We start from the raw sequence: 22023 nt of genomic DNA on the forward strand, positions 1-22023 counted from the left end.
TCCGGCTATGGGGAGGCAGCTCCGTCTCCTCGCGCGCCCTCTCCTGCGCCCCAGAGGCAGGCCCAAAGCACCAGCAGGAATCTTTGCAATAGTTTAATGAGTCGCTACATCTTACACTCATAATTATAAAAGAATAAGAATCCATAAAAATATTTTCTTTTCATAATACGCACTTAAAATACTCCAGGGCAAGTCAACGTGGTTCGTTTGGGTGGGTTTTGTGTGGTTATCCTTTTGCCCCCTGGCAGAACCCTTGGCTTGAGGGGGGGATGTGCTCCCCTGAGGTGCGATTGCTCAATCCCCCCTCCCCAGAACGGCAGTTCCTGTGGAGCAGGTACAAGAGAAACCAGAAGAGAGCGGTTGCTGAGGAGATGGGCAAAGGGGACCAGTCACTGACCCGCAGAGAACTGAAGCACAGCCAATTTCAGTGCACATCCGAAAGCTCGGGGGGGTCGGGGAAGGTGGGCCCAAGAGGCAGCACAGAGAACAGGGGGGAGAAGGGGTTTGCATAAATATCATCCATCTTGTGTTGCAAAAGACCCGACTGCTGCTGCGAGCTCCGCAGGGGTGATCGGTGCTGGGAGCCAGCTGCTTCAGCTGCCTGTTGGCACAACTCTGCTTGGGAGCGGCCATTAGAGAAAGGTATCGGAGGACGCTGTTACCGACCCCAGCCACTTCCTCCATCTGCTCTGCAAAATTCCACTGAAAAATAGAAAAGACTTAGTGTTGCCATGCTTCTGTGGAGCTCCCGCCACAGCCCAGGGCTCCACGCTGGGCCAGGACGCAGCAGCAGTGATCAGCTCCCCTGGGGCTTAACAACAGGTAGTTCTCTCTTCCCTCCCGCTCCTGGCTTAAGGCAGCTCGCTGATTCAGCTCTTCCGTTTCCAACACAGGCACTGAGTTCTTGCAGGTAGGAGTATGGGGACTGCAGAGGTGCAGTGGGACGGGGAAAAGGATGGGGGAAGAGAAAGATGGGCACAAACCTCAGCCTCGGGAGACAGACCACTGTCCATTGCTTCCCAGGAGAGAGGGAGTAGCAGCAAAAAAAGCATGAACAGCCAGGCTGGAGGAGAGGAAGAGGATGAGCAGCCGAGCAGGGGCAGACCTCCAGCTTGGGAAGTGAGAGAAGGTGGCACTGTCCAAAGGGAAGGTGCCCTCCAGCCTCCCCCCTCGCTCGGGGGGACACCCAGCCCGGGTGGGCACTCAGCCATGTGTGCTCTGGGTGATGGCTGCGGAGGGAGGCGGCGGCGCAGGGCACGGCAGGGGAGGGGGAGCTGTCAGTGTCCAGCTTGCAGAGGCTTGTGCTCTCAGAGGTATTCCTGTAGAAAGTGCAGCAGCGTGATTTCATAGTGCTCCCCTGACTCGGGGCACCGAATACTGTGTCTCTCGTTGGGGTAGATCTGTGCGGGAGCAGAGAGAGCGGGTGGTTAGCCAGCAGCAGCTCCTGCAGCAGGCACAGCCCCCCCCAATCTGCCTTTCTCCCTCCAGCCAGTCTCTGGTGGGCACAAAGGGAAGGGTTAGAGCACCAGCCTCCCTCCCTCCCTGCCCTGCTCTGCTGGGGCAGGCTGGCACCTCTGTTGCCACCAGCCAACCCAGACTGCGAGAGTTTAACAGAGAAGGAAAGTTCCAGGCCTGAGGGCAGCAGCCCTGTCTGTGCATGCTCTCAGGTACAGGGCACATGTGCCAGTGATGGAACAGCCACAGTGCCACCTCCCGGCCACCTCTTGGAGTCAAACTTGGCACCCACACCGCGCCAAGACGTGGAAGCATCTGCCTCCACCTTCACCCGCCCCCAGAACACACAGCAGAAACGTTTTCCTCTTTCCAGCCTTAAGGGACCTTCCCACTTCTCTCTTGTTCCTCCTACCTGCAGCTGGTAAGGTTTTCCAGCCCGGATTAGCTGTGATACCAGGAAGTTGGTATGAAAAAAGTGCACATTCTCATCCAAAAAGCCATGGAGGATCAGCAAACGATTTGGCCTGGGGATGGGATCAGAGAAAGGATGTGAACCCACATAAAAAGCTCTGCAGAGGGTCTAAGCAAAGAGCTGCCAGCTGGCAAGCCAAACCAGGAACGGCCAGGCAGGCAGTAGAATAGGGCCCCTGATACGGCCCTCAACCCATCCCTGGCAAATGAGGTGCAATGCCCCAGCTTGCTGCAGAAGGCAGCAACGAACCAGGAGTTGAAACTGATTGGGATGAGAATCCATCCATCCTTTTAGGATTCAGCAGAGATACAAGTGGAGCTGGAAGCAGGTTTGGAGCAGATCACTCAAGCCCATGGTACTCACTCGTTGGGAAGCTTTTCCACGTGTAATGCCACAGAGCCAGCCTCATAGCCTTGCTGGTTGTTTTCTGGGATATCCATGTACCGCTCAGTGTAGCCCGTGTCGTAGGCCATCCAAACTGTGACAGGAGCACCTGCTATAGCAATCTGTCAAACAAATGGGCGGCAGGAGACAGCCTCAATTATCAAGTGCTAAAGAGGTCAAGTGTTCCCTGTTTTCCTGAAGAGGAAGGAAAACCAGGTTCTGCTCTGTTCTGTCACTCAGACCAGGGTTCTTCTTCAGCAAACCCACATAAAACCCAGATTCCTCCCCCTGCTATTCCTCTTATGGTCACAGTGCTGCAAATTCCTGCGCACTAAAGGCTTCCCCTTTTCTAGGAGGTCTTATGGAATGATCCAGAAACACTGCTGGGGACTTGGGAAGGGGATGAGGAATAGCACATCAATTCTCTCATTGGATGCTAGGCTAAATCCACCCTTAGCAGTCACTGGGGTATAACAGCACCCCAGTGTTAGACAGGTATAACCTGTAAGCAGGGCAGGGCTAGGGGCAGGCAGGACGGAGGGAGATGTTCACCTCTGGCAGAAACATCAAGCAAAAAACCCAATTCCAGATGCCAAGAGTGACAGAAGCTGAGAGAACCAAGTGTCCCAGGATGACTGCCCCATGTCCAGACTCACCTTGAAGACATTGGGTTTACAGATAAGCCCCATGAGGGAGAGGAAGCCCCCGTAGGACCAGCCATGGATGGCCACCCGACTCAGGTCGATGAACCCGTATTTCTCTGCTACATAATGTAAACCTTCCACCTGGTCCTCTATCTCCACCTGACCCTAAAAGGCAACAGAAGCAGCTCAAGTTAGTGGCTTTCTACATCTAGAAGCTCCAGACAGAAAGGACAAGAGCAACGCTCACACAGGCAAAGTGCAAGCTTAGAAAGAGCAATGAACAGAGGCACCAACACAAGTAGTTTGTTACCATTTGGTTTTTCAGGGCCCCTTCAAACTTGAGTCCTCGTTGGCACGATCCCCTCCCATCAATCACGACTACAGCGTAGCCCAGGGACGCCAGCGTGTTCAGCCGCAGGTACTTGATTCCTTTGAAGGAATTATTCACAAGCTGCACCTGCAGGGGGAGGGAAGCAAAGAATCGGAGTTGAGCAGCTGCCTTCCAGCCCCTTCCTCTGCCTGTCCCACTGGGTAGGATCCCGAGCCAGAGAGCAGCCACTGATGGAGCTATCAGAGCCATGCAAATCACACTACATACTGTTAAAACCATGTGAGGTTTGAAGCAAGAGGTCAGAGCAGAGCTCCAGTGCTCACTGCTAGCCAAAGTGCAAGTCCCAGTGCATGACCAAGCTACACAGAGCTCTGCCCTGGGCAGCAATCCCATGCCTGACACCAGCAGTGGATTCTTACCTGAGGGCCTCCATACACAAAGAGCACTGTGGGGTGCTTCTTCCCAGGCTGGACATCATGAGGTTTGTAGACCATTCCATAGAGCTCAACATCTGAGTGAGTGCGGAAGTGGAAGATCTCAGGTGGGATGTAATCTGGGGGACAGCCTGCAGAAGGAAGGTCAGACACTGGCAGTGCAGTAACTGGCAGCAAGCTCTGCCTCCCAAACAAGCTCCTTCTGTTCAAACTTGACTTAGTCAGGGCTCTTTCAACATCAAACCACACCAGAGAAGCCTCTCACTGGGAAGCACACAGCCTCTACCTGCCTGCATAGGGCACCGGGCCATAGAGAGTGAAGGGATCACACAAGAGAACATCATCAGCTGGGTATTCTCTATACCACAACAGCAAATGTGGAAGGTTAAGGATGAATCACACAGACATAACCACAATCTCCAGAACTTACTGGCTGCCTCCATCATGCTAGCCCAAAACTTGGGCTGCTTGTGGAGCGGGTCATCATCGGGGCCGCTGAGCTTGTAGACGTGCACACAAGGTGGAGTGCTCACGCTGCTGTAGTGGCTGATGAACATGTCGAAGTTCTGCAGATGGGAGAGAGGAGAGTTAGGGGAAGAAGGTCTTTCATTTCCCACATCTCATCTCAGACAAGAGCTCCCAAGCAACCAAGACAAAGAAGCCCTCAGGACTTGTTACTGGTCACGATTCATCACCGTTCCTAGTTAGGAACCCTGTCAGTCAGGAGATGAGGGCATCTTGGGTCTAAGAAAGAACAGACCTGGCTCATTGAGCAGCTGTGGGAGAAGCCTGGAGTCGTGAGCCGCACGATCTCTCCAGGAGACTCATAGCTGACGACATAGAGGTGGTGCTCCAACGGGGTGTCCTTTGTGCCTTGGAAATACACCAGCTTCGTGGTCTCATTGACCCAGATCTATGGAGAAGAGAAGGATGACAACAAACTGCTCCTCTGCCAGTTCAAACAGTCTGTCCCTTGGCAGCTTAAAACACAAACAGACCATGACAGACTGCTCCTGGCATTAGGGACCATGCACAATGCCTGTTGGAAGGACAGGCTAGAGAACACGTTCCCAGCACCCATGGAGAAGTGTGCACGGTCCAGCAAAGTAACAAAAAGCAGCCACTCAGCTTTTTTAACACACTCCAAGCATTTGCTTACTAATAAGCACCAAGAGTAGGGCTCTGTTCTAGGTGAAACCAGGTAGATTCTGTTCTTAAATGTGCCTGGATTATAAGGGTAGAGGTGTATTTTTTCCAGCAATCATAGCTAATTCCTGTCTGTGGAAGGACTGGTCTAACAGCACCAAACTTCAAGCCAAATTCAAGCATGGTTTTAATGTCCAGATAAAGCTGCTTCTAAACACCCCCCAGCCAGCCAGGAACAGAGACTACAGCTTTTAAACACTGCATTGATCCAGCAACACCAACTGAGCTGTTTTCCACCCTCCAGGTTCCAAATGCTGAAGCCCAAATGCTATTTCTGGCTAATCCACAGTTTGAAGACCACTGTGAACAGCAAAGGGAACTCAGTTGGCCAGGAAAAGCAGGCAGAGCCCTGTGGAGCAACGAACACATCCAAATAATTGCTGCTAACACAATTTTAGCCATAAGACATGCAGGCCAAAATCAACAGCATGTACAGTGAGAATCCACATGGGGAGGGACAGCAGGTTAATTGCAGATTGAGGAAAAGCAGCAGCCACCAAACACATGGAGCTGGAGGCCTTTTAAAAGCAGAAAGTGAAAATCCAGATTAATTGGCAATGACCAGACAAGGTCTTTATCTGGACGGGAATCACCTGGGAGCATTAAAGATCAGACTCAATTCCTGAAGCAGAAGTAGAGCTCTGTTTCTACAAGATTAACACCAATTCATTGCTGGCTATTCTGCAAGCAAGAAGAGATCCAGTTTCTCCATATTATAAATTGCTTTCTACTCCCCAGCTGCCTTCTTCCTACAGGCTCCACTGAGGGATCAGCTGGAGACCAGGCACTAGGACATCCTTCCAATTCACAAGTACTCATGGGGGTTAAAATGCTTCAAGCAAAAGGAGCAAGCCCAAGCTTCTCCACCAAACAGTTCTTTGTTGCTCTTGAACCTCAGACTTATGTCCTTTTTTATGGCCTGATTCACTCATGGGATTTACCTAAGGAGCAATCTGAAGGCTGATTAAAAAGGCAACGAGTACAATGTGCACTGGACTACAGCCCTTGTGGGGAAAGCACAGGCAGCCATAAAAAGAGAAACAAAATGAAGCTTAGTTTTAGCTGGTCCCAGGCGTAACAGAGGGCATAGGCCAGGCCTGTGGGCAGACAATGCAGAGCTGTAAAACTGCAAGAGAACAAAAGTGACCACTACCTTCGATCCATGCCTCGCCAACACCTCCCATTCCCCACCAGTCAGCGCGACCTCCTCTTTGATGGGACATTTGAAATCATCTGGAAGAAAGGAGAGGAGAATCAGTCCCTGCCTTCTCCAAAAGGCAACACAAGCAAACCAGAGAGGGAGCACCCAAAGCTGAAATGCCAACAAGGTGCAGCTCTTACCCTCGCTATGGACGTATGGCTGCACCCAGTCATAGCTGCCCTGCTTCAGAACTGCTGTGACTCTGTACAGGTGGCAGAAACCTGTTTTGCATTCGTTGGCTCGGATAAAGCAGAGTTCTTCCTCCTCTCCCTCCGGTTGGATGAAAGGGTAGAAGATATCATGAACCTGTCCCACAAGGCAAGAGACTGATGAGTGATTGGTATGGAGACAGCAGAGCCAAAGCCAAGGGAGGCGGTGCTCAACTACCGGGCTTTCAAAGGAAAGCAGAGGGGGGAGAAATATCCCAGATGAGTGGAAAAAAGCCATTCCCTACTTTCCTGTTCCCACAAAGAAACTCTAGACCCATGCAGAAAACCACACGCTCTGGGCTTTCCATTGCTACCACCAAAACCAGCACCAGTCTTGCCTCCAAACTGGACATTTCAGCTATGAGAGTCCCACTAAGCGGTTGCTATTCGAACACCCTGGTGTGAACTTCAGGCCCCTTTATCACTTCAGTACCATGATGCTTAACTGTGCGGGAGGAAGAGGCAGCCTGTGTTCTCCTCCCAGCCCAGAGCCTCTTACATTTATCCACACATCAGTGGTTTCTTCATAGATCACAAATGGCTGGACATTTTCTGGCACAGTTTTGGCAAATTCAGCACGCTGTTCCTCATTTTCTGGGACTGGAATAAAGAGTGCTGGAGGCAAAAGGATTAGCTGCAGCCGCTGCTGAGGTCTGTCTAGGAACATAGCCCAAGCACTGGGGAAAGAAGTTAGAGGTGAATGTCAGTACCACAATGTAGCCATCCCTTTCTAACACTCAGAACATGCAACCCTTTTTCCCCCCGCTGGCAGAAAGGATTCAGGCATCTCAATGCAAAGCTTTTCTCATCACTGCTGCTTTCTAATCCCCTGGAAGCTTTGCCAACACACACGTATTGCCAGACAGCTCTGGTATTTCACAGGGGGATCGCTCAGACGAGGTGTCTGACAGATCTGCCAGAGTGTCTCTTCCAAGGGAGCACTGTTAACAGAACCCTGTCTCCAGAACATAACTCTTCCTTGGACAGCCCCTCCATCAGGAAGCACTGTTTGTTTTCTAGCAAGCTCCTGATGAGCCAAAGTGATCACACTTTAAGCGATCCATTTGCTTCCTCATCGCACACTGCACTAGCAGGGAAAGGCACAGACCTAAGACAACTGCCAAGTGAAGGAGTCGCTTCAGTCTCAGCCTTGCTCCTCTCCAAGGAGAGTCATTTGAAGTGGTGCTGCACTGCAGGCCTCTCAACATGACAGATGGCAAGCCACCGCTGCATAGTGCGCCTACCCCAAGGCCTGGAAGTGCATCAAGGGAAGTTTCATCATTAAGACAGACTTTGAAAAGAGCCAGCTCTCCCCTAGCATCTCAGTGACTGGGTTTCCTGAACTGATAGATTCAGCACATTTAGATAAGCTCTGGTGCAGAACAGAAGCATCACCAATGGGATTACCTTCTGTAAAGCTCGATGAATTTCGCTTCCAGAGCACAAAATTAATGACTTACAGAACAGAGTCTTCAAAGACAGTGAAATCACCTTAACTCGATCTGCACACAAACCAGGTACACTCAAGCAAGCTTTTCAGGGGAAAAATTAAGAGCTTTAAAATCTCAAACCAATCAGACTGGGGTGAATCGTGTAACTCTTCAGGCAAGGCTGCCCAGTCTGGAGCACTAGCAAGCTATGGGAGCACACCAGTTCCAGAGCAACCTTTTCCCACTGCATGAAGGACTTAGCACCATGCAAACTGCCCACCTTCCCCTGGACCAATGAAGAATGCTAAAACAGCTTCACTACATTCTCATTTGCAGCAGGAAGCAGACTGTACTTGTGTTAAATAGCTCCAAATCAAAGGAATTCCCTAGGACTGCCGGCTTAATACATCAATGTCATTTAAATCTGTGGTTGTGACTAAAACCCCACAGCTTGTCACTCTGGTCTACACTGGATTAATTGCTATTTTTAGTATGTTTGAACAGTGAAGAAGCCAAATACTCATGTGCCATTTCTGGCACTCATGGCTTTAAAACCAGGTTTTGACCACAATACAGAGCATATTGAGGGCCTGCAATAGTTCAGCCCTTGGGAGCATTGATTTGGAAGGAAAACTTATGTACTATTTGCCATCTCGGGTCCATCCAGCACGGGCAATGTACTCCACAGTGGGAAACAACACAGCAAATGGTTGCACCAGCTCCTTGTCCTGAGCACACAGGATCTGCAGCAAAAGGAAGGTCCAATATCAAATCAGTGCTACCAGGCCTCCTCACCTCCTCCTATGGAAGCTCAGTGGAACGGGAGAATAAGGAAGTTTAATTATTGGCATCAGCAAAGGGTCAGGCCAGAGGAAGCAAAAGCCCTTCTGCAAACAGCAGGGAGAGAAGGGAAAAACAAGCTTCAAAGCAAAATGATTTTGGCATTCAGCCACAGAAATGGCTACAGCCAGGGACTGAAGCCCAGGATGAGACTGGGCTTCAACCCTCCTGCTCTGCTATTGACAGCATGCTATACCCCGGGCTAGCCCTACTTCTCACTTCCCTCCCCTCTCCCTGCTGCTCCACCAGCACAATCCTTCCCAGCATTTCCAAGCTTTTCTCTTTCTTGGGTAAACACATGAGAGAACCAGGGGTTACAAGAGGGTGAAAACAAACACTAACACTATCTAGGGCTTCTTAGTGACTCTTGGGAGCTCCAGAAGCTGTCAACCCTCCTGTGTAACATCCCATTCTGAATTGTTAGCACTTACCTTCCCCTTGCTGTCTGTCTTAAATTCTGCCAGTTTTAATGTAATCTTGGGGTTTTTGCTGCCTGCAGAGAAGTGAAGGAATACCAAAATGACCAACTTGAACACTCCATACAGCTTCTAGAGAAGAACCAACCCCGCTCCTACTGAAATGGCTGTGTGTGAATGTACAAATATCAAATTATGGATGTGAGCAAACCCCACTGTAATCACCAGAGTCGTTCTGGGTATGGGAAAAGTTTGCTTTTTGCCTTGTCTAGTTGCTGTATGTTCTCAGAAGGGAACGGAAAGATGGGATTCAAAATGTATTCCACGATATGCTACCAGACAGATTCCATTTTCTCAGTGATCCTTTCATGTAAGCTCAACTTGAAATCCCACTCCTTTCTTGCAGTAGATTCTGGGCTCAGAGACTCAATTAGGCCTCAATATTCACAGCTTCCACATTCTAGTAAGTACCCAGATTAATCATGCAAAGTTTATAGCACAGATTCCACTGCTGCTGCCAGCAGGAGTCAAGAGCTGCATTAGCAGCCCCATGGTACTTCACTTACCTGTCCTGGGGTACCGATAGGAGTCTGTTTTTCTCTCCTCCAAGGCAGGTGAAGGAACATGAATTATCTCCACCTCTGACTCATCCACTTCCTCATACAAGATCCTCAGTGTTTTTAAATCCTCTGAACCTAGGACAGACAGCATCATGTTTGCTACAGTTTTCCAGCTGCCTCTGGCTTGCCTGGAGCACTGCAGCAATACTCTGGTGCAGAGTGTGCATCTCCTGTATAGCCACAGCTAGTGACCACCTGCAAATACTCCTCAGAGCACAGTTCTATTCTCCCAGTGTTCTGTTCCTTCAGAAACAGAGCAAACACAGGCCAAGGGAGAAATCTTGCTCAAGATATCATTCATAGCAGGGCTGGCAGCAGTTAGTGTCAGACTTCAACAAACGGAACAGTGACTGACCTTCTGTGGAAGCTGTGGGACACCACCAATAGCCCGTGAACCGATCAAACTCCTCCTGAATGACAAAAGTGGCTACACCAGCAGACTTGGGGTCATCAAGAACATTGGATAAGCCTGGAGAGGAACAAAGATGAGACTGCATTTACATCTCCTTGGGAAAAGGTGATCCAGAAGAAGGAGGCACTTGTAAGAGCTAAGCCGTGAAGACATGAGCCCTTCCAGCCCAGATCTGTCAGAACGAATTTCCAGTCTGGCAAGGAGCACCAGTTACCTTTATGGCAATATGTCATTCGCTTTTCCTCTCCTGTCTCAATATTTGCTATCCACAGGTCATTGTTATTAATGAATGAGAAGAAGGCAGGGTCAGCGGGGCAGATCTTGGGATCCATTCGTGGTCCTGTGCACTGAGTCTTGATTTCCAGAGGCTTCATTGGAGACACCTACAGCAGGAGACACACAAACAGCTCTGTACCAAACCAGCTTCCACTGTCATGTTTAAAAGGCCTAGGCCACAGAAACAATACAGCACATGAAACGATGGCAAACACAGTCCTGACAAGGGAAATGACCACCACGAAACAGATGCAGATGTGCAGCCATCTCCAACCAAAACCATTAAGCCTATTTCAGGTGATACTCATAAAAACCACTATCAGACTCACCATGAAACCATTCTTGCCTCCATCTCGACAATGAAAGAGGCTGTTGCTGGCCTGGAAGAGGAATAGGCCACTCTCACTGTGGAAATCATAAGACGTTATACCGAAGACACCGAGTCTCTTGCGCTCCCTCAAGAGTTCCTCTTCTCTAGAATACATCCCATGATGAGGGGTTGCCTGGTATTGAAGGAAAGGAAAATCTCAAAGCATCTGCAAGGAGAGAAACTTTCACAGACCAGGGATGCTCCAAGCCTGGCACCAGCGAGCCTGTGAGTGCCCAAAATACAACATCCCAGCCCAAACCAGCCAGCATGCCCCAAAGTTCCCTCTACAGGAGAGGTGACTTGTGAATGTGTCCCTTCTGCAGTTGGCACTTGAGCATGAACTGAGGAGAGCTGCACTTGCTCTGCTTATGCAAATCAGATGTAACAATTAACTTAATGACATTATCTCCAGCCTTCACAAACAGTTTCCATGTCAGACACTGCAAACAAAAGCTCTTCTGGGGATCTTGAATTACCCTGAGGAGAACTAGTGATCCACATGGGGTCACGACAGCTACACTCTTTTCCACCAGGAATCCTTTTAGCAGGGAAGGAAGACCAATACCCTCCCCACTCTTCTTCATCGATGCTGTTAGTGACAAAGGACATTAGGATACTGGTAACAGGGAGGGGAAAATTCTCCCCTTTTCTGGTTTGCTTACAAGTGTGTAGGGCAGAAGCAGCAGTGGAAATTCCACTTTCTTAACTTCCTTAAAAGCAGGAGAGATGACAGGCAGGCATTCCACTGAGCACAGCAAGAGCCCAGACAAGATACCCAGAAGAAAGGTGCACTGTGCTGATAGCTTGTAATCTGAGGCAGGCTACACGCTACGTTAGAGTCCTCTCTGCTGGGTCAGCCCTTTGCTTGCCACATCAGCTGCTGTTTCACTGCTGCTTCACTGCACACACAAGTGACTATCTTGTATTAGGAAGCAAAGCGATTCTTGATACAACATTCCCACCACTGCTATTCCGGGTGTGTTATACCCTGCCACATTATGACCTTTACTGTTTACTGTACCCACCACATCAGCCCACAACATCACCCTGTTTCCCCAAGCACCCTCAGCCCAAGCTCTTCACACTTCAGCTTACCTGAAAGTGATCCAGCATCTGTTTCCATGACAAGAGAAGCAAGGCCTCTTTCCGTACCTTTTTGGGAATCTCTGAATAAAGAAGGGAATTCTCTCGGCTACCATATGGCATTCCTATTGGGAGGACAAAAGCGTCATCCTACTTAAAATTAGTTAGCCAGGACAAAGAAGACCAAGAGCAAATTGAAAAGCAAAGTCTGTTAATAGAGGGCTTGGGGCTGTCCAGAGGCTTTTCCCAGCAGCTCTCAGTTCAATCACAGAATAATCTCTAAATTCTTTAGATATTCATTTACTTGGAAATCTCCCTAAGAAAGATTTCACCGCAGCCAACCTCTTCACAACTGGTTACATCCAACCTTCTGCACTGTGGATGGTTCAAGCCATGCCCTAGATCCACTCTAAGCAAGCCACTCCCTGGGTGGGTGACTCAACATTACTCTCCACATTTCCCAGCCAGAAACTGGCTACAGGAACCTCGCTGAGGCCAAGGCAGCAGCCTGCAAGAGGGGAAAGAAAAGCTGGGAAGCTCCAGAGAGCCCATTCACATGTGAAACAGTACACTACTCTTTCATCCAGTCAAGAGACTTTGTCATTTTACATGAACCTTTGACTGCGGTTATCAAACAAGCTACTGGCCACCCTCCAACTTCCAAAACCACCATGAAAAATAAACCACCCTCACACATGATTCTGGCAGCTCCAACAAAAATCAAAGACCATGAACGTGCCCTCTACATATGCTGCAGAGACTAGTGCCTAGATCAGAATGCTGCACAGGGAAATGGGCCCTGATATTGTCTACTCTGCACGCACTCTGGGCAGAACAGAAAGATTCTGGAGCCAGTTAACCCAGCACTTCAGTTACTGAAACTTAAACCTGAAATATTAATAAGTCCTCAAGAAGCAAAGCAATATGTGAGCATGTAATCCTCAGAGACAGAACCACCAAAGTGCTGAGCATGTGGTGTTTAACATAAGCAGCATCTGCCATGGTACAACATCAAATTCTATGGGGACAGCCCAGGAATGATTTAAGATGTCCAAGCAGGAGGAAAAAATGCAGACAGGAACAAATGACTATATATCTGCACAACTGATACTCATGTGAGTGTGCTCTGCACCTCCTCTCTCCTTGTGTTGGTAATTTCTACAGTGACCTCAGGCTGACTACAATCCATCAGCATTCACAAGAAAATAGTGCCTGCCTCCCCAAAAGACATTACATTTTGCTCCCAAGTGAGGAAATGTATTCAACCTCTCCAGTAAAGTTCCTTGGGAGTCTTCATCCTCCTCCTTGGCACGTTATTTAACGCTGGGACAGGAATAGCACTCTGATGTTAAACCCTCATAAACTGCTGAAATGGGTCTGAGGATTTAATAGCAGAGTATTCAGCTCAAAAGATGCTCCTTATGGTGAATGAATCAAGGTTCACCCTGTGTCAGGAATGCCTGAGAAGAAGTACCCTGGCAGATACTGGCCTTAAATAACAGATCAATCTGCTCTATGCCCTGTATATTTCCCTAAGGAAGAGAACACTGAAAAGACACTCTTGCATCTTCGTTCCTGGTTCTGGCTCCTGTAGCAGCGACCCCTGTGCTGAACACCAACAAGCAGGAGCTGCTCTGGCTGCCATTTCATGCAACAGAACAGGAAAATGCCTGTAAATAGGTGACTTGGCTCCTTAGTTCTTTAGTCCTCTAGATCAAAAACTGTATCAAAGTCAACTTGGCCTTGAAATACGTTCAGCTTTAAATCAAATCTCACTATTCAGACTTGACAAGAAAAATAAGCTAATTCTGGATACTGCCCTTTATAGTAGCACTTCTGTCATAAGAATATATGAGGAACAAATCAAGTCAGCGGCACACGGAAGCTGCTTAATGACAAAACGAATCAGCCCCTCAACCCCAGCACCCTGTGTCCTACAGTGACCTCCACTCAACTCAAACCAGAAGAAAGCAAAGCAGGGTCACTTCAGGAAACAGTCGCTGTGTGGAGTTGCACATCAGGCAATTTCTTTACTGGCCCAGTAAGGATCAGCTCATGCCCCAGAGCGTAACGAACTCTTTATAGTCTATAAAGCTTCCCATGCTACCAACCACAGAATTATCCAGTTACTAAAATCCAACCACTCTGTCACTAATTACAATGTGGCTCCAACTAATGAGGGACCTGTACAGCACAGCGTTCTGCTGCCTTTCAATCCTGCTGTAAGGAAGAGGATATTTCCCTGTGAATACCATTAACAGTTCATTCCCACCTAATCTCTTTTTTTTTAAATCTCCTGCTCTTAAAAGCAGTCTACCTACGCAGTACTTAATAAAGCAGGGAGACACCACCACCCTGTATTAATACCTAAAACTTGCAACACAAGAGTCTTTACTGACAGCAAATTCCTTGGAAAGTCAGTCTGGTTTATCAACCAAGTAAATCTCATTTCTCCTAAGCTACAGAGGCACAAGATAGTTCTGAGTTTGAGGAACAGCTCCATCACCTGGGTTGCCAAAGGGCACTGCATTGACACCTCTGTCATGAAGTAGCCAACACTTCCCCCTGTCGCTAAGCGGAGTGGTTAAAGCACTTGTCTGGGGCTGCAGAGCTCTCTGCCCAGTGCCAGGCTTTGCTATAGAGTGAGTGTGCAAACCCAGAGCAATGCTGCTTAATTCAGTTCTCCCATCTCATAAATGGAGAGACTTCCCAGCCTTTTCCTTGCCCGTTTTGACTGGAAGCTCTCCTGTCAGACATTCACACTGGCTTACCCAGGTAATAGAGGCGATGAGAGTGCGGGCTGGACTCTTCCGTTTTCCGGACAAACTGGAAATCATGGGGAGCTTTGTTCACTATCATGCCCGAATACTTCCTGCTGCTGTGAATAATGTCACGCAGCCCATCCCAAGAATGCTTTTGCACCTGGAATTGGGAAGGCACATCCTCCATCTCGACCACTTCGGAGCTGTCTGATAGCGTGTCCACTGCAGTCATCTTTTCTTCCCCTTCAGAACTGGATAAAAAACTGAGGGAGGAGTTGAGGGAGAGAATTAAGCCTTAAAAATCAAGCAAAGAAAGCTCTAAGCATGCAACAAGCTCAGGAGAACAGGCACACCTTAAACTACAGCTCCCAGGCTCCTCTACACTCAAAGATTGTATTTTAAACATACACTGATGTGTCAAAAGGAAAAGTCCATTTCCCATCCCACGTCAAGCGCTGTAAATGAAGGTATTAACAGCAGCAAACTCGCTCTCCCAGGACTGATTCTAGAAATAAGCTGTTAAAAGGAAATACAAGGAGCAGATTCCGGTGCAGAAAACAACCAGCTTGACTCAAAGGAAAACCAGCCTAGGAATTTGGATGGATAGGTCATAAAAGCTATGACCTATCATAAAGGCACATAAACTTCTGCTCTGGAAGACCACAGAAGTGAAGTCCCTTTCCTGTCCTAAAGGAAAGCCTGTTCAACACTTAGAGAGAGGTTTAATGCCCAAGCACAGCACCTCACTTACCTGAAGAGCCCTTGCAGGCAGAAATAAAGCAGGGGAGATGGCAAAACAGGAAGAAACCAACAGAAAGAAGAGAGCAGCAACAGACCCTGCCCGTACCCTGGAAAATGTGGCATGCATTCCTCACACATTTCCAAGCTGGCACTTATTGAATGAGAGTCTCCCAGAAACCGCCTCCACAACAACTACAGCACATGTTAATTTGAGGAGAGGTGGGCCAACAGACTTGCCCAAGGTCAATGATGTCATCTATTGCAAAGCAGGAGCGAGCCTAGGACTAGGGAAACCAGTTTGTGTCAGCCCATTTGGGAAGCTGAGTTTCCTTCCATGAGGACATTTTAGTTCTTTTTGGGGATACCTTGTTGCAAAGCATTTCAGGAGCTCAGTTTCCTGCAGAGATCAGGCTGGAGAAGTTTGCTGCATGGGAGCAGAATCGTTACCTTTGACGCAACATCAAGGTGGCAAAGCAGTGACCAAGATTACACCAAAAAAGAATCTGTCCTCAGCAGACCTAAGATTTACATTTTCAAATGAGCTGTTTCTTGAATCCTGCCTGTCATTTGGGACAGTGACCTGCATTCTGAGAGGAGAAAGGCTTCTCGGATGTAGCTGTCATACTGCAGGGTTAAGCAAAAACATTAAGACTTGGGCCTCAGGAAAGTGCACACTGAATTCTTTCCCAATGAAGAGAACCAGGGGAGAGGAGGAAGATGATTGTTTGCATCACCACAAAACACGCACCTCTGCTCATTTTCTACCCTGACTTGGCTCCCCTTGCTTGCACCTTCTACCAAACTCTTTAAAAAGAAGCCCTCACCTAGTCTGACATCTTACAAAACCATGGCAGGAGTTGAGCAAACCTAAACCAAAGCACATCTGGACTTCCTTAAACTACAGGCACATGGTACAAGGGCTGGAACTAAAACCATGTCTTCAAACTGCTAAGTCCCTAAATTGTACGAAACGTGTCATTACCACCACAAGAACAAGATCCTGAATAGAAGCTCTAGGTACTCCCTGTACCTGCTGCCCAGCAGTAAATCCACATCCTGAAAACGAACAGAGAAGAGCACTTCCCAATCAAAGCCAGGCAGGAAGCCCAAATAAAACCACAAAAGAGAACGTGACGGGATGTTCTAAAGCGGTGAGTGTGGCTGTGGCCTCTGCTGTCTACAGCCAGGGTCTCCATGACAGCGACTCCAATCACATCTGAAGGCAGAAGTGTTGCCTATCAGAAATACATGACAGGAAGCCCACAAACCCCCAGGAACTGGGTGCAATTCTCTCAACCCAACCCCACTGCAAGTCAAGTCAGTCAATTCAAATGATCTGCCTTTGGCTCGAGGTGCCTGACCTTTGGTTACTCTCACCCAGGTGGTGAAACCATCTTACTCAGCCAGCTTGACTCTCACAGGGGACAGTTGCATCTTTAAGGGCTTAAGAAGTCCACAAATGTAATAGCGGTTACTGTTCCACAGTGAACTGGAGGCTGCAGCCCCTTCCAAACCCTATTGCCATGGGTTTACAATTCACTAGGGAAGGGAACAGCACAGCTTTCAGCTTGGTACTGTTCTCATCCTGGTGATTCTGACACTACAACAGAGCGGAATAAGTGGGATAAGCAAAGTAGTCAACAATGAAAGCATTGGGAAACACCACCATCACACCCTGCATGGTGGAGTCTCACTAACTTCGGTCCTGACACAATAGAGAGTAAAAAGAAAATCCCATTGCTCCATCCATCACCACAGCCATCTTTTGGACAAAACACAGGATGTATTTGGCAACACTATCTATGGAAGTAAACAAGTATAGGGAGTAACTTATCTAACTGAAATTGCAGAGTAAGTTTGGGGATTAAATAGTTCAAATGTGAGTGGGATCAAGACACCAATTTTAACCATCTGCCTTTTAGATGGTCGTGACACTTTGATGTCAATATAGCATATCTGAGATCCACACCTTTTAGAGAAAACATAATCCTTTACAGTCCTCATGCCAAGGCACTGACTGAGATGATTCAGAGCTGTTGCAGAAGCGCTGCTAACCCCACTCCCAAAAGCACCCAGCTATGCCTTGGAGGCGTTTTTAATGCCTTTTCTGCCCTGCCTGGCCATGTTCGATGGAGCAGGAGTACATCCACAGAGCCCTCCTTCAGGGGGAGGCTGAAGACAACAAGCAAGTACAGGTGGGACATCAGCACAGGAACTGGAAGCCAGTGAAACCAGTTACCTGCCTGAGTCACTTCCTGACCCACAGATCCTGACCCCGAGCTCCTGGGGAAGAATGAGATACTTGGGATTTTTCAGAACGCTCCTTCACTCCAAGAGGTGATTGCTGCTCTCTCCCACACAGTCTAAGGGTCAATAAAGGCCCTGGGAGTAACCAGGACACATACCTCCTCCAACTTCCTGCAGTCTCGTTTTCCAGACGAACCCTCTTTATCTTCCGCATTAACTACTCAGCGAGCTGGGCAGGACAGGAAACTGGGAAGGAAGAGGGAAAAAAAAGCAGATTTCATTTAGCTGCAGTTTCTCTTGTCATAGGAACACAGCTGTAGAAAGCATTCTCCCCAGGTCACATTTCCAACCGAGCAGGGAAGTGCAAACAAACCCTTGGATTGCACTTCGCAGTCCAGATCTGCTCTGCCAGCAAGTGCTGGGTATCAATGGCTCACAGAGAGCTGAGAGACTTCTTCACCTGAACAATGGGATGCAGGGAACTCTGCAGCCTGCCTCTTTCTTGCCTAAAAGAATACTCATTAAAGCCTGAGCACCCTCAGTGCTGAACTTTCTTCTCATTCCCCTCCCAAATCCTGGAATTCTCAGGATTTTCAAGTACAAAGAGTTGAGAAAGCAAAGGTCTGGTCCATACATGCACAGGCAGGAGTCAAACAAAGGACACCATAAGGAGCCAGCCAGAGGGTCAGCAGCCCCAGTACCAACAGCGTCACAGTCCCACCTGGGACATAAACCCCACATTTGTCTTCCAAGCCAGGCTGCTGCTTCCCTCTGCCTCAGCCTGAGGCCACAGAGGAGCCCCAGCTTCACACACAAGCCCATTTTCCATGAGCAAAAGCAGGCCCCACCGTCACTATCGTCCTCTCTCCCCAAGTACACAAAAGTACAGAGATCTTTGTCTCCTCTTCAAGAGAGCTCTGAATCACAGACACACCCGAGCCCTGCCACTGTCTTTTGAGGAGGCCCCTGCTCTGACCAAACAGCCATTTCTCCACCACAACTGCACTCACAGAGGATCAGGAGAGACAAAACATCACAAAGAAGCCCCGGCAGTGAAGCTCTGAAGCTGCAGAGGAGAACAGAGAGGGAACGAAGTAGCAGCATCCAGTAATTTAAGGGCAATTTTCTCTGCCAGCACAAAGGGCAAGAGAAGCGATGCTCAGGAATGCTGAGTAACCTGGTCTGATCTCGGAGCTGACCCTGCTTCGAGCAGGGGGCTGGGACTAGAGACTTCCTGAGGTCCCTTGCAGTCTCACTTATTGTGTGCTTCTAACGATTCAGAGGAACATCTTGCCCTCATCCCGCCCGCCACAGCTCACACGTTTCACGCAGAAAAGGAACAATAACGTCCTCTGACGTTGAACCCAGAGCAAAAGAAACCGAACAAAACAGATACAAAGGATCAGAAGCCCGCATGAATCACGATAGCCGTTTGTCAGCAGCCCCCGAGGGGCCTGCTGCTGCATTCAGGAAGAGCCAAAGCAACACAGTCACCCAGAGCAGCGCTTACAAACGCGGCCCTCTCGAGGCTGGGAGCTTTCCAGGTCTCCTGTCTCCAAAAGGAAAAGCCACGGAGGGCGCGGGGATCTCTCTACAGAGGGATGAGCTTCGGCAAAGGCGCCAGCAGCCCGTGCCCATCTTGCTGCAGGGCCATAGCAGGAGGCGAGGGACAGAGCAGCCCGGCCCCCCCTCACTGCCGGGGAAGGCTCTTTGCCTGTGCAGAAAGGGGAGCAGCAGCTCCTCACCTCCCTGGGCAGAGCACAGGCTGGGGGGGGGACACGACACCCCAACCCCGGGGACCCCCACCCCTGGGGACACGGTGAAGCGCAAACACCCCCCCTAACGCCGAGGTGCGGCCGCCCCCCGCCCCCGGTGGACGCGTACAAGTCATGGAGGGGGAAATACGCCCCGCGCGAAGGGGCCAAGGCCGAACCCCCCTGAGGCAGCCCCGGCCCCGGAGAGCGGGAGCGCGGCCCATGGAGGGGGCTACACGCCCCCCCCCACCCCCCCGGTCCCAGCGCGCTCCCCGCGCCCTCCTCACTCACCGCGGGGCGCGGCGGCCTCCCCCTGAGGACCGGCGGGAGCAGGGGGCGGCGGCGGCTCCGTCAGTCCCGCTCCATGCCCGGGGACCGGGACCGGGACCGGAGGGGACGGGGGCTTAAGGGGAGGGGGGGGGGGCGCGGCGGCCCTGCCACAGCGGGACCTTTCACCCGGCGGCGGAAGTGGCGGGAGCGCGCAGGGCGGGATGGCGGGAGCGCGCGGAGAGAGGGGAGAACCAACTCGTGGCAGAGAGGGGTGGTGGGAGGAACCATTGCCTGAAAGGGGGGAAACGATTGGGGAAGACGGAACTATTCTCCTTAGCGAGGGGGGTACAGAGAGAATCGAGCGTGACGGAGGGTAAAACAAAGCACAAAGAAACTCTTATTTCGCCGCCAAGCCTCAGAAGTGGATCCCTGATTCAGCATTTATTGCCGCCGTGAGGAAATCCTGGTGATATTCTTATCCACCGCCTCGCCAAGCCCCCCTCATCGGGAGGATGGTTGGGTCCAATTGGGTGAGCTTGCAGAGGGAGGCCGTAGAGGGGGTTTCTCGCCGGGCGTTGGTGGTATAGTGGTTAGCATAGCTGCCTTCCAAGCAGTTGACCCGGGTTCGATTCCCGGCCAACGCAAAGAGTCTTTTGTTTTTGCACTTTATTAATCCTTCTTTTTGCACTTTTTTTATCCTTCTTTTCACCGATTCCAAAGCGGATTCAGAACGCGCCTGCACCCGAAGAGCCGCCTCCCGCCCCGCCCGGATGCGTGCACCCACCTCAGCCCCGCAGTTGCCACCGGGGCGCGGCGGGACAGGGGTGCTGGCCGGTGAGGTGTCAGGCGGTGCCGTTACTTGTCCCGCAGCGGGGCCTGTGAACCGTCGAGGGACAGCGGGGAAAGAAAGAAAACCAAAGGGGGAAATAAAGGGAAAAGAGAGAAAAAAAACGAACGACAGTAAAAAATCAGGTGTTTCCGCCCGGGATCGAACCGGGGACCTTTCGCGTGTGAGGCGAACGTGATAACCGCTACACTACGGAAACCCGCTATAAACGGGGGCTCTGGGCGGCGCTGATGTTGGTGCCCTGCGGTGGGGCTGGACCCGCCGCTCCCCTCACGGCAGCCTCAGACAAAACCTGCCCCAAACGCCGAGAAAAGCGGGGCGGGATAAGAGCATTAATTAGCGCTAATGACTAATTAGTGCTTCCGGAGGCCCGCCCGCCTCGGGGGGCGCTGGGCTGCACGGCGGCGGCGCCGCTCCCCTCAGGAAGGGGCCGGCTCCAGAAGGGGCTCCGCCGCTTCCCGCTGAGGGGGAGCCGAAGCGGCCCCGCAGCCTGCCCCGAGCTGTGGCGGCCGTCGGCAGAGCCGGGCCTGGCCTCGGCTCCCCGGCCGCGGGTGCAGGAGCTCGGGACGTTCCCGTGCCCGGGAGCAGCTCCTCCCGCGGCCGCTGCCGGCAGATGTCGGTAGAACAGAGCCGACACGGAGCGGGGCGGCCCGCGGAGCTGCTGCGCGGGGAGGAGCGGCCTCGGCGCGGACAAGCTGGGCCCCAGCTCGCCCTCCCTGCACATGGAGCTTGTCCAGTGCAGGCAGGACTCGGATCTCGGCCCTGCAAGGAGCTGTGCAAGAGGACGGGGCCGTGGTGCCGGCATCAGCCTGCGGTGAGCGTCCCATCGCTGAGGTTTTGGGTCAGTCCCGCTTCATGTTAACGCACCCATGGCAGTCACTGTTCTTGGGTCAAGCCTCGGCCCTTGGAATCAGGCACGAGTATGAGAATCAATTTTGCTGCTCTGGTTTGTGTGTCGGAGTGTTCAATGCTCTGCTGGCTGCAGAGGAAGGCTTCGAGGGGGGAAATGTCTCATAAACCCAGATGGGAGGGAAAAGAACCTCGCTTTTCATAAAACCGGCTTTTAATAAAACTTATTTAGCAAAAGCTACTTTGAATGTTACGGTTTTGTAGCTGACCTCTTGATTTGGGGCTAAAAGAGATCGAGAGGAGGTTGTACCGTGTTCTTTACCTCCAGTAGCTTACCCTGATCTGCCCTGTGATGAGGATTAGAACACGACATTAAAGTCCATGGCAGACCTGAAACCTTGGGGCTTGTTTGCTTCACGCTGCTGTTGAGCACCCTGTGTTGGGCTCCCCTTGCTGCAGGGGAGGACTCTGGCAGCAACCTGTGCCCTGTGCACCAGTGGAGTGCACTGAGGGCAAACCTCATCGATAGCTGAGGGCAAAGTCCTCTCCCTAGAGCAGGAGGAAGTGGATCTGTAAAACGAGCCAAGGCCATCCATGGAAAGATTCAAAGGCTTCTGGGTTTGTTTTCCTCCACAGACCCCTTTCAGGCTGGTGAGCCGTGGAGCAAGGAGAGCTGCAGAGCAGACGGCCCCAGGCAGGAAGCTCTTGGAAGGTACCGGTGGGAGGCAGGAATGAGATGAAAGCTGTTGTGCTGCCAGTGCTAGCTCCCA

General features: G+C 50.6%; 1 protein-coding gene and 2 non-coding genes across 4 annotated transcripts; 1 reads left to right on the top strand and 2 right to left on the bottom strand.

Annotated features, from left to right (window-relative positions):
• Positions 1-80: 80 nt before the first annotated feature.
• On the bottom strand, positions 81-19736 carry DPP9 (dipeptidyl peptidase 9). 2 transcript variants are annotated; one of them, XM_065658816.1, is made up of 22 exons: positions 19579-19736; positions 17692-17779; positions 14706-14808; positions 14555-14609; positions 11796-11908; positions 10660-10833; positions 10269-10437; positions 9998-10111; positions 9589-9717; positions 9038-9099; positions 8409-8509; positions 6836-7013; positions 6268-6433; positions 6080-6159; positions 4481-4633; positions 4151-4286; positions 3706-3851; positions 3266-3412; positions 2968-3120; positions 2291-2433; positions 1868-1979; positions 81-1400 (listed from the first exon to the last, which is right to left on the bottom strand). In XM_065658816.1, exons 2-22 carry the CDS (start codon positions 17745-17747, stop codon positions 1308-1310), a joined length of 2583 nt encoding a protein of 860 aa, XP_065514888.1. In that variant the 5' UTR covers positions 17748-17779; positions 19579-19736; the 3' UTR covers positions 81-1307. The 2 variants fall into 2 exon arrangements, with proteins under 2 accessions (XP_065514888.1, XP_065514887.1); XM_065658815.1 differs by having other exon boundaries at positions 14555-14808.
• Positions 19737-20129: 393 nt separating this feature from the next.
• On the top strand, positions 20130-20201 carry TRNAG-UCC (transfer RNA glycine (anticodon UCC)). The gene has a single exon. It is a non-coding gene; the product is annotated as a tRNA-Gly (tRNA).
• A 329-nt stretch (positions 20202-20530) lies between these two features.
• TRNAV-CAC (transfer RNA valine (anticodon CAC)) lies at positions 20531-20603 on the bottom strand. Its single transcript has one exon. It is a non-coding gene; the product is annotated as a tRNA-Val (tRNA).
• Between the last annotated feature and the right edge of the window lie 1420 nt (positions 20604-22023).

Source organism: Lathamus discolor, chromosome 21, assembly GCF_037157495.1.
Source record: "Lathamus discolor isolate bLatDis1 chromosome 21, bLatDis1.hap1, whole genome shotgun sequence".
In the NCBI taxonomy this organism is placed as follows: domain Eukaryota; kingdom Metazoa; phylum Chordata; class Aves; order Psittaciformes; family Psittacidae; genus Lathamus; species Lathamus discolor.